Source organism: Nematostella vectensis, chromosome 4 (genome assembly GCF_932526225.1).
Source record: "Nematostella vectensis chromosome 4, jaNemVect1.1, whole genome shotgun sequence".
Classification (NCBI taxonomy): Eukaryota; Metazoa; Cnidaria; class Anthozoa; order Actiniaria; family Edwardsiidae; genus Nematostella; species Nematostella vectensis.
The window spans coordinates 5,527,062-5,539,211 of record NC_064037.1 but is presented as its reverse complement, the minus strand read 5'-3'; the positions used below and the strand labels follow the sequence as shown (position 1 = coordinate 5,539,211).

The window sequence follows — 12,150 nt, the reverse complement described above, 5'->3', positions numbered from 1 at the left end:
TATATTTTATATTTTAATGTTGACAACACTTCCACAATTACAATTAGCAAAGGTATAACAACACAAAGTGTAATGCTAAAAAATATAAAATGAAGATGCTAGAGTGATACTGTGCAAATAATGGTAAATGTTATGCAGGGCTACTTTCAGGTTCCATATCACATTTCTTTGCTGTCTCTTGAGCTACTAAACTTTTATAGGTCAAAAGTGGGGTACATACTATCTTAGTTTTATGAATTTTGACAATGTAGACACCTCTAAACAAAAAAAAGTGAACTGAACAATGTTTGAGTAAGAAAAATTAAAAATGTGGCATTGAAGTGTCATTAGTATTGCCCATGAGTTCAGCAAGTCAGAAATAATATCTAAAAGGCTAAAAAAAGGTCAACGCTAATCTTCTGCAGGCCCTCCATTATATGCTGGTAGCATGATGTCTTTACTGTCAGTGGGGACTTGGGCTTCTACGAATAGGACTGCGAGAACGGCTTCTCTTGTATCGATCCCTAATATAAAACATGCAGATTTGAATAAATAAAAAGAATAATAAAAAAATAGTTAATACAGCAGGGAAAGAACCCTTAAATAAAAATATAGTAGTAAATATGGTGGTAACAGGAAAAGTAAATTTCAAACACAAATATATGAAGGTCTTACCCTGAGAAGGATCGGCTTCTGCGACGTGGTGGTGTCCTGGATCTGCAAAACAATAGCATTTCAATAAATGTAAACACCATTAAAAACAGCATTTAAATATCAAAATCTTATCAATAACGTGGATAGAACAGAATAAATAGGACTACAGGCATGCAATTTATACTGAGGAAGTCTGAAAAAAATTATGCTGAACTTATTTAATCGGTTTTAATGACAACAGAACATCAAAACACCAAAACAGTCAAAGATTATGCATGCAGTAGTAGGTGTGTAGCAAGGATTAGCTGAGATGGGGTGGACAGATTTGATTCTCATATGGAAAATCTCTAATTTGGAGATTCTTCCTAGTTATAGGTCTAAGTGGTTCAATCTATCAAAAGGCATACAGTACTGTGGTCACCAAGCTAAGTCTAAAAAAGTTTGGCCATAAGAATGCCAGAATAAAAAAGTTTTAATTTGCACAATTTTGGATGTTTACACAATTTTGTGAAGAAAATTGAAGCACTTTAATTGGCTAAGAGCAATCAAATTTTTTTCTTAAATTTTGATTGGTTAACTGTTACAAATAACAGTCTAGGTGGCCACAGTAGCATGCGTGGCATGGTAAAAAAGGAACACAACACTACCTGAATAGCACAACAAGACGGGAAGAGATGGGAAGGGAAGAGAAGGGAAGTGGGTTGACCTGGATGCATCACTCCATTCACAGATGATTGAATTGCTTATTTTTTTTTTAAAAGATTTGTATAAACTTGTTTCTTGTGGCATTTGTAAGCTTAAAAAGTATTTGTCAAACCAGAAATTTATAAGTAATATGATATGATGACATCTGATCTTCTAAAACCATTCAGATAAAAGGTAGACCTTATCAAGTTCTTTCAAAATTCACTTCCACTTTGAACACCCTAGCAAGCAGCAAAAGCTATTAGAACCACAGAAAAGCTCAAGGCAATTAAAAAATCAACAATCTAGTAAGTTGAATCATTGAAGTAAAATGCAAATAAAAAGTTATCATCTTAATCAGCAATACATTTTTTGTCTAACACAATCCAATCATCTGTGGAGGAAATCGCCTCAGGAGCAAATAATGGCGCAGAGTAGGCGTGAAGTAGTCCAGCTTGGGGTGATTGACGCATTTTGATGCGCAGAGAAGCCATGTAATGATCACCAAATTTGGTATTTTTAACCAAGCAGATCTTGTGTTAAGGACGAAATGGCCTAACTATGACGCATGGTAAGATGCCTCTTGACAGGAGAGGCATAGGTTCATTTTCCTCAAACATAACCATTAATTAGTGAATGAAAGAACCTGTAAAATGTCAAACACCATATTAGATTAATAAATCAACTCCTTATCTACATTTGCAACCAAGAAGTATCGGTTTTGAATCACACAAGGGCTACTATTAACAAATGTCCAGAGAATTAGCTGGGGCTCAAAACATGAATGATAAAATATAAATTTCTTATAAATACGATATATGAAATAGAAAATACTTAACAGTACCTTCTTCTTGGTGGGCTTCTGCCACGAGGGCGTCCACCCCCACGGTCACGACCACCACGGTTGTTAGAGAATTCAACTCTTATTGTTCTATCACAGACATTAGCCCCATCAAGCTCTCGGACAGCCTCCTCGGCATCCCGATAGTCCTCATACTCAACAAAAGCAAAACCAGGGGGGTTGCGGGCAACCCAAACCTTACTCAGGCGGCCAAACTTCTCAAAAGCTCTCTCTAGTTCAGATGAGTCGGCATTTCGACCAAGATTTCCAACATACAGTTTAGTTGTCATTTCTATAAAAACAATAAGGGTAAAATTATCAACTTTAAAAATTGCATGTACACCAAACAACTCCCTCTTCCATTCGCCTGTATTATTCAGGCCGGCAGCATGGAGTTGGGTGCAATAAAGGGGGAAATGCATGCGAAATTGCTTCCCTTTTATGTCAGAAACACCTAAAGACCGTAAATATGCCACTAATACGACTTGTTGGTCGTGGGTCATCCGTATGTAGAGCGCAGAAGTCTGTCAAAGCTTGAAGCGATATATTAAACGTATCGTCGTTGATAAGTTGTTAAGCACATCCAAGTCATTCCTTTACCGAGGTATAGCGAAAGACTCATTACGAGAACTATTACCTCAAATAAGCATACAAAATAAGGGACCGAAAGCTTACCTTAAAGAGTGGAACGTCGTAAAAGCAGAAGGGAAATAAAATGCAAGCAAGAAATCAACTTGAGCGGGGTCGAGCATATGGCGTTCTTTACCCATAAGGCGTTTGGGGCTCAACAAGCAACACAGGAAACCCAAACTTACTAAGAAATGATTGTAAGGTCATAAAAATATCTTTTGCATAGCGTTGCAAACTGCGATGATAATACTATACAATTTAGAAATAAGCGATAGGATGAAATAAGCGCTAGGATTCAGATTTTTTTTTTTAATGCTCTGCTCGATCGTCCAAATAAGGTCATCGGTACCTGGACATATCGCATTGCATTCTGGGATACGGACGCCATATGCGAGAGAGTTCATCAAACGAAGGTTAGTTCTGTCGATGTTTTCTTCCGATCTTTTGCCCTAAAAACGTTCTTTTCTCTTACTAAAAGGTCTTCACCGTATGATTTCTTTGTTAAGATCGTTTAAGAAGCTGAATGCGCATGCCGTCCCGAGTTTATTCATAGAATTTTCGAACGTTCTGTTTGCTTTTTGTTATTTTACTCTATTTGCTAATGTCTTGCCTAGCCGCACTTGGTTTGGTCATTTTCATCACATTAACTTTTAAAACCTTTCTTTGCAAAAGAAAATCCGAATCCTAGAATTTTTGAATAAATCAAGAATATGAATAAGCCTAGAATCTAACGGCTACTCGTTGACGTTTCATTAGATATTTTTGACTCATTCGCATCAACCTCGAATATAAGCTCAGGTTCCTGTTTTAGCGATCATAAGATTGTTGAAGCTTGAATAAAGCGTAACCTGCCCTGTTTTTCTTTTTCTATCTTATCTTCCCTATTACAGTTAAAGGTGAAGAACGCATTTTGACATTTTCGCTTGTAGATATATTCTGTAAGTTTAGTAGGATGGCAAACAATAGACTCGGAAGAGAGCAGCTGGTAGACGGCCATTTTGAGAGGTCAACTTCACAATTACAGTGTGTTTGCATAATGTGTTTGCATTATTCATCACACGAATAAAAACTTGGATTCTCTTAATTATCATTAAGGTATAAGGGGAAAAGTCTTAAAAAAGATGGAGGCATAAGTATACTGATTTTCCCAATGACATGTAATTTCGTCAGATCTTGATAACTCACCCTTGCTATTTCATATCATATTTCAATCAGATATGACTACCAAAGTTTGGGTTGGCAACCTAGGAAAGGAAGGTGACAGGCATGAGTTGTGGGAAGCCTTCAAGTCTTATGGTGAACTACGTGATGTCTGGGTAGCACGTAACCCTCCAGGGTTTGCCTTTGTTGAGTTTTATGATGCCCGCGACGCAAGAGATGCTGTTGATGCCTTGGATGGTGAACGTATCTGCGGGCAAAGAGTGAAGGTTGAATTGTCACATGGGCGGTCACGAGACAAGGGTCGAGGAGGAGGAGGAGGAGGCGGGGGTCGTTATGGGAGAAGAAGGTTATGTAATCATCCTTTTTTTATGTATTTGCTCCCTTGCCTTTTTTCTCAGTTTACTAGTTAATTTCGAGTCAAGCTAAAAGATTATTGTAATCCCTTTAAAAATATTTAGACAGTCAGTTATACTAATACCAACTTACCATTTTACAGGTCGTTACTTTTTCTAACGACCACCATTTTCTGCAAATGGCACATCCTCAACTTTACACACTCGCCACATAACTTCACGCTTCGTCTTGTGTGATGTCTCGGTGGAATTTTGAGTCTAGCAACCTGGCCCAAAGAATTCTCCAAATCCATTGCTACCTCCCTGTCTCCCTCAACAACAACAGCAACAACAACAACGCTGCTTTCGATACACCCCTCTCCAAATTCCAAGAGCTACTGGTTCAACACCAACGTCCACCACCCAGCTCATGTGCAGTGTTCTTTGCGACTCAAGCATCCGCCTCCTGTTTTTGCTTCTCTTGATGATGGTTGAGCATAAAACAAACAAAGTACATTTTTTTTATTTCAAAAGACAACCATGTTATAAGACAACATTTTATTTGGCCAAATTAAAAGGACAAAATATAGCAAAGAGGACAGCCTGTTTCTCCAGGTGCAAACCCAGTGGTTGTATGTACCCCCCCCCCCCCCCCCCCGGCCTCATTTCTATATATATGCATCTGTGCAACCCCTCTAAGCAAATCCTGCTCTCAACAATAGTTGAAGATGCTGTGAATTTGTAGATTGGGTTACTGTTTTGGTATCATAAGCAACTGTGTGGGATTGATTTTATGCTCAACCATCTATGAAGTGACTGCAAACCAAAGTCCACACAACAACTGCAGCACAGCTCGGCATGTCTGCAAATGTGTTCATCTAAGGAGGGCACAGCCTGCATCAGCGCACCCTTCCCCTCCATTCCATCTTGTCCCTCCTGGCAATTAGCATCTCAACAATCCTCAACCCTCCTTATAAAATTATTCGGCCAGGTAGTGTTTGTAATGCATGTAGAGTTAACTGGAATATTGAAAGAAATAATGGGAGGACACGGCTATGGACTTTTTAATGTTTTTTTTGCTAATTTTCCTAAACAGTTAAGTTATTTCTTATGTTATGAAGTACTGATTGTTGTTGTGTGATTTTTTTTGTCTGTGGTTTTAAATTGTCACTAATGAACACTGTATGTATATGCCCAGGACATAGTAATAAGCTATTAGGTAACTGGATATGAGACTGGACTTCTTTCTAGGTTTCAAAATTTTGTCTAGTGACATGGCTGTGAAGGCTGTTCTTGTGCGCTTGTACTGAAAAATTGAACAGACTTGTGAAATATGTTTTGAGTGTGATAATAAATATTTATTGTTTTTTTTCAGATCCAGGTCAAGATCGAGATCTCCCCGACGATTTTCCAGGTCTCCTAAAAGATCTCCACCGTAAGTTACACTTTATATTTCCATCTATACTTCCATATACAGTACTTCTATTAAACTTTTCAAATGCTCATGCTGAGTAATTTGTACAATATTTATACAGGCGTTTCTCCAGACGAAGCAGATCGAGAAGTCCTGGACGCCACTGAATCGTAAAGCAGCCGTACTTTTGAAGAAGGTATAGCTGTCACCTTTTGACATTGTGAGAAGGCTGTGGGGAAATATTTTCCCTAGGGCATTGCTAATGAATTCACACAAAGGGTTTCATATCTAGTTTGCACATAATGTAGAGTAGTAAGTTTCTGTTGACCTTGCTATATGTTGAAATTCTAAATATATCACCAAAAGGGCCAAAAGATCTTTTTCAGGCTAGCATATGTGAAAATTTTGGATTGCTGGTTAAATGATGGCATACAGAGAACTTGTGATGTAGCTTGTTTACTTGTTTTTTTTTCTCATTGCCTTTGACCTGTCTTGTGACATACTCTCTCTTCCATCCCATTCTAACAGTTTTTTTTTAATATTTTGTATTTCTTTCAGAAGTCTTTATGAATCAAGTGTTGTTTCCTTTGTGCTTCAACCAGTAGTCATGTTAGCACATTTTATAGACCCGCTATACGTGTGAACATTCTCTGCTCCTCCCATAGATTTAGATGTCATTCATCCATATCCAAACACCTTGATCTTAATTGTAACTATTGATTTCTCATTTGTGATATATGAAATTGTTAGCTATTGTACAATGCTTGCAGTCCTCTCCTTTGGCCAGCCAATGAAGGCCTGTGGTGACCTTGTTTTTACTAATGTCTGCCAAAGGAGAGTGTGCAAGCAGTATCTAGCTATTGTAGTTACAGAGTTTTTAAATTTTTGTTATATGCTGTTGAAGCCCAATAAAGTTGTTTTATTCATAAGCTTTTGGTGTTTGCTGTATGATATTGTGACCTCATATATACTATTTATTGTGGTATTCCACTCGATATTATTTCATTTGATCATGTGTGGTCCAAATCATTGATCAGGGGGTCCAAATTCTATAAACCTTTATGTGATCGAAAAGGGTAGCAGAAATTGCAAACCCAGTTCTCAATGGGTATTATAATGATTTCTGGCTGCTTTTTCCTTAATGAAGAGGAATTTTTTTGTGTTCAAGGATTTTTTTGTACCCACTGTGGGTGGGTGTCCGTTATATGGAGGTTCTGCTGATTGTTTGTTATGGGGTGTTCTCTTGGTGTGTCCGTTATATGGAAGTTCTGTTGATTGTTTGTTATGGGGTGTTCTCTTGGTGTGTCCGTTATATGGAGGTTCTGCTGATTGTTTGTTATGGGGTGGTCTCTTGGTGTGTCCATTATATGGAGGTTCTGCTGATTGTTATGGGGTGGTCTCTTGGTGTGTCCATTATATGGAGGTTCTACTGGTTGTTTGTTATGGGGTGGTCTCTTGGTGTGTCCGTTATATGGAGGTTCTGCTGATTGTTATGGGGTGGTCTCTTGGTGTGTCCGTTATATGGAGGTTCTGCTGGTTGTTTGTTATGGGGTGGTCTCTTGGTGTGTGCGTTATATGGAGGTTCTGCTGATTGTTATTGGGTGTTCTCTTGGTGTGTCCGTTGTATGGAGGTTCTGCTGATTGTTTGTTATGGGGTGTTCTCTTGGTGTGTCCGTTATATGGAGGTTCTGCTGATTGTTTGTTATGGGGTGTTCTCTTGGTGTGTCCGTTATATGGAGGTTCTGCTGATTGTTTGTTATGGGGTGTTCTCTTGGTGTGTCCGTTATATGGAGGTTCTGCTGATTGTTTGTTATGGGGTGTTCTCTTGGTGTGTCCGTTATATGGAGGTTCTGCTGATTGTTTGTTATGGGGTGTTCTCTTGGTGTGTCCGTTTTATGGAGGTTCTGCTGATTGTTTGTTATGGGGTGTTCTCTTGGTGTGTCCGTTATATGGAGTTTCTGCTGATTGTTTGTTATGGGGTGTTCTTTTGGTGTGTCCGTTTTATGGAGGTTCTGCTGATTGTTTGTTATGGGGTGTTCTCTTGGTGTGTCCGTTATATGGAGGTTCTGCTGATTGTTATTGGGTGTTCTCTTGGTGTGTCCGTTATATGGAGGTTCTGCTGATTGTTTGTTATGGGGTGTTCTCTTGGTGTGTCCGTTATATGGAGGTTCTGTTGATTGTTTGTTATGGGGTGGTCTCTTGGTGTGTCCGTTATATGGAGGTTCTGCTGATTGTTTGTTATGGGGTGTTCTCTTGGTGTGTCCGTTATATGGAGGTTCTGCTGATTGTTTGTTATGGGGTGTTCTCTTGGTGTGTCCGTTATATGGAGTTTCTGCTGATTGTTTGTTATGGGGTGTTCTCTTGGTGTGTCCGTTTTATGGAGGTTCTGCTGATTGTTATGGGGTGTTCTCTTGGTGTGTCCGTTATATGGAGGTTCTGCTGATTGTTATTGGGTGGTCTCTTGGTGTGTCCGTTATATGGAGGTTCTGCTGATTGTTTGTTATGGGGTGTTCTCTTGGTGTGTCCGTTATATGGAGGTTCTGCTGATTGTTTGTTATGGGGTGTTCTCTTGGTGTGTCCGTTATATGGAGGTTCTGCTGATTGTTTGTTATGGGGTGGTCTCTTGGTGTGTCCGTTATATGGAGGTTCTGCTGATTGTTATGGGGTGTTCTCTTGGTGTGTCCGTTATATGGAGGTTCTGCTGATTGTTATTGGGTGGTCTCTTGGTGTGTCCGTTATATGGAGGTTCTGCTGATTGTTTGTTATGGGGTGTTCTCTTGGTGTGTCCGTTATATGGAGGTTCTGCTGATTGTTTGTTATGGGGTGTTCTCTTGGTGTGTCCGTTATATGGAGGTTCTGCTGATTGTTTGTTATGGGGTGTTCTCTTGGTGTGTCCGTTATATGGAGTTTCTGCTGATTGTTTGTTATGGGGTGTTCTCTTGGTGTGTCCGTTTTATGGAGGTTCTGCTGATTGTTATGGGGTGTTCTCTTGGTGTGTCCGTTATATGGAGGTTCTGCTGATTGTTATTGGGTGGTCTCTTGGTGTGTCCGTTATATGGAGGTTCTGCTGATTGTTTGTTATGGGGTGGTCTCTTGGTGTGTCCATTATATGGAGGTTCTGCTGATTGTTATGGGGTGGTCTCTTGGTGTGTCCATTATATGGAGGTTCTACTGGTTGTTTGTTATGGGGTGGTCTCTTGGTGTGTCCGTTATATGGAGGTTCTGCTGATTGTTATGGGGTGGTCTCTTGGTGTGTCCGTTATATGGAGGTTCTGCTGGTTGTTTGTTATGGGGTGGTCTCTTGGTGTGTGCGTTATATGGAGGTTCTGCTGATTGTTATTGGGTGTTCTCTTGGTGTGTCCGTTGTATGGAGGTTCTGCTGATTGTTTGTTATGGGGTGTTCTCTTGGTGTGTCCGTTATATGGAGGTTCTGCTGATTGTTTGTTATGGGGTGTTCTCTTGGTGTGTCCGTTATATGGAGGTTCTGCTGATTGTTTGTTATGGGGTGTTCTCTTGGTGTGTCCGTTATATGGAGGTTCTGCTGATTGTTTGTTATGGGGTGTTCTCTTGGTGTGTCCGTTATATGGAGGTTCTGCTGATTGTTTGTTATGGGGTGTTCTCTTGGTGTGTCCGTTTTATGGAGGTTCTGCTGATTGTTTGTTATGGGGTGTTCTCTTGGTGTGTCCGTTATATGGAGTTTCTGCTGATTGTTTGTTATGGGGTGTTCTTTTGGTGTGTCCGTTTTATGGAGGTTCTGCTGATTGTTTGTTATGGGGTGTTCTCTTGGTGTGTCCGTTATATGGAGGTTCTGCTGATTGTTATTGGGTGTTCTCTTGGTGTGTCCGTTATATGGAGGTTCTGCTGATTGTTTGTTATGGGGTGTTCTCTTGGTGTGTCCGTTATATGGAGGTTCTGTTGATTGTTTGTTATGGGGTGGTCTCTTGGTGTGTCCGTTATATGGAGGTTCTGCTGATTGTTTGTTATGGGGTGTTCTCTTGGTGTGTCCGTTATATGGAGGTTCTGCTGATTGTTTGTTATGGGGTGTTCTCTTGGTGTGTCCGTTATATGGAGTTTCTGCTGATTGTTTGTTATGGGGTGTTCTCTTGGTGTGTCCGTTTTATGGAGGTTCTGCTGATTGTTATGGGGTGTTCTCTTGGTGTGTCCGTTATATGGAGGTTCTGCTGATTGTTATTGGGTGGTCTCTTGGTGTGTCCGTTATATGGAGGTTCTGCTGATTGTTTGTTATGGGGTGTTCTCTTGGTGTGTCCGTTATATGGAGGTTCTGCTGATTGTTTGTTATGGGGTGTTCTCTTGGTGTGTCCGTTATATGGAGGTTCTGCTGATTGTTTGTTATGGGGTGGTCTCTTGGTGTGTCCGTTATATGGAGGTTCTGCTGATTGTTATGGGGTGTTCTCTTGGTGTGTCCGTTATATGGAGGTTCTGCTGATTGTTATTGGGTGGTCTCTTGGTGTGTCCGTTATATGGAGGTTCTGCTGATTGTTTGTTATGGGGTGTTCTCTTGGTGTGTCCGTTATATGGAGGTTCTGCTGATTGTTTGTTATGGGGTGTTCTCTTGGTGTGTCCGTTATATGGAGGTTCTGCTGATTGTTTGTTATGGGGTGGTCTCTTGGTGTGTCCGTTATATGGAGGTTCTGCTGATTGTTATGGGGTGGTCTCTTGGTGTGTCCGTTATATGGAGGTTCTGCTGGTTGTTTGTTTATGGGGTGGTCTCTTGGTGTGTGCGTTATATGGAGGTTCTGCTGATTGTTATTGGGTGTTCTCTTGGTGTGTCCGTTATATGGAGGTTCTGCTGATTGTTATGGGGTGGTCTCTTGGTGTGTCCGTTATATGGAGGTTCTGCTGATTGTTATTGGGTGGTCTCTTGGTGTGTCCGTTATATGGAGGTTCTGCTGATTGTTTGTTATGGGGTGTTCTCTTGGTGTGTCCGTTATATGGAGGTTCTGCTGATTGTTTGTTATGGGGTGTTCTCTTGGTGTGTCCGTTATATGGAGGTTCTGCTGATTGTTTGTTATGGGGTGTTCTCTTGGTGTGTCCGTTATATGGAGGTTCTGCTGATTGTTTGTTATGGGGTGTTCTCTTGGTGTGTCCGTTATATGGAGGTTCTGCTGATTGTTTGTTATGGGGTGTTCTCTTGGTGTGTCCGTTAAATGGAGGTTCTGCTGATTGTTTGTTATGGGGTGTTCTCTTGGTGTGTCCGTTATATGGAGGTTCTGCTGATTGTTTGTTATGGGGTGTTCTCTTGGTGTGTCCGTTATATGGAGGTTCTGCTGATTGTTTGTTATGGGGTGTTCTCTTGGTGTGTCCGTTATATGGAGGTTCTGCTGATTGTTTGTTATGGGGTGTTCTCTTGGTGTGTCCGTTATATGGAGGTTCTGCTGATTGTTTGTTATGGGGTGTTCTCTTGGTGTGTCCGTTATATGGAGGTTCTGCTGATTGTTTGTTATGGGGTGTTCTCTTGGTGTGTCCGTTATATGGAGGTTCTGCTGATTGTTTGTTATGGGGTGTTCTCTTGGTGTGTCCGTTATATGGAGGTTCTGCTGATTGTTTGTTATGGGGTGTTCTCTTGGTGTGTCCGTTATATGGAGGTTCTGCTGATTGTTTGTTATGGGGTGTTCTCTTGGTGTGTCCGTTATATGGAGGTTCTGCTGATTGTTTGTTATGGGGTGTTCTCTTGGTGTGTCCGTTATATGGAGGTTCTGCTGATTGTTTGTTATGGGGTGTTCTCTTGGTGTGTCCGTTATATGGAGGTTCTGCTGATTGTTTGTTATGGGGTGTTCTCTTGGTGTGTCCGTTATATGGAGGTTCTGCTGATTGTTTGTTATGGGGTGTTCTCTTGGTGTGTCCGTTAAATGGAGGTTCTGCTGATTGTTTGTTATGGGGTGTTCTCTTGGTGTGTCCGTTATATGGAGGTTCTGCTGATTGTTTGTTATGGGGTGTTCTCTTGGTGTGTCCGTTATATGGAGGTTCTGCTGATTGTTATTGGGTGGTCTCTTGGTGTTGCCACCCAAGGACCACATAACAAACATGAAGGGGAACCTCCAAATAATGGCACCCTCAGGACAGGAAAATGTGCCTGTTTGAAAAGGTATGCGGGGGGCTGTAAAACCAGAGGGGGGCACTAAGTTAAAATGTTGCTAATCACCTTTCCCTTTAATTATTGAGTTTGACAGGAAAATATTAAATTGAAACTTTGAATAGTGCTGATTAAATAGATGTAGTCCGCTATAGAGGTCAGTTATATAGATGTTCTACTTCATGTCCAAACCAAAATAAACAACCTACAAAATGTGGTAGCTTTGGTTATAACAAATTGCGTCAAGTTTATTACAAATTACGACGGTTATAACAAATTGCTACAAGTTTATTACAAATTGCGACAGTATTGTGGCCATGGGCGAGCTTTTTCCATGCACAAACAAGTGGAATATCCACCA

The 12,150-nt window shown here is 40.6% G+C and overlaps 2 protein-coding genes across 3 annotated transcripts; one reads left to right on the top strand and one right to left on the bottom strand.

Annotated features, from left to right (window-relative positions):
- LOC5500900 (serine/arginine-rich splicing factor 3) lies at positions 1–2,967 on the bottom strand. Its single transcript, XM_001622225.3, has 4 exons — positions 2,834–2,967; positions 2,162–2,450; positions 655–696; positions 1–503 (listed from the first exon to the last, which is right to left on the bottom strand). The coding sequence occupies exons 2-4, from the start codon at positions 2,446–2,448 to the stop codon at positions 443–445; spliced, it is 390 nt and encodes a 129-aa protein (XP_001622275.2). The 5' UTR covers positions 2,449–2,450; positions 2,834–2,967; the 3' UTR covers positions 1–442.
- A 96-nt stretch (positions 2,968–3,063) lies between these two features.
- On the top strand, positions 3,064–6,624 carry LOC5500901 (serine/arginine-rich splicing factor 3). Of its 2 annotated transcripts, XM_032369280.2 has the most exons (5): positions 3,064–3,201; positions 4,004–4,295; positions 5,657–5,716; positions 5,817–5,891; positions 6,254–6,624. In XM_032369280.2, the coding sequence occupies exons 1-4, from the start codon at positions 3,177–3,179 to the stop codon at positions 5,860–5,862; spliced, it is 423 nt and encodes a 140-aa protein (XP_032225171.1). In that variant the 5' UTR covers positions 3,064–3,176; the 3' UTR covers positions 5,863–5,891; positions 6,254–6,624. The 2 variants fall into 2 exon arrangements, with proteins under 2 accessions (XP_032225171.1, XP_032225172.1); XM_032369281.2 differs by lacking the exons at positions 5,657–5,716; positions 5,817–5,891; positions 6,254–6,624 and adding an exon at positions 4,446–4,870.
- Positions 6,625–12,150: the final 5,526 nt, after the last annotated feature.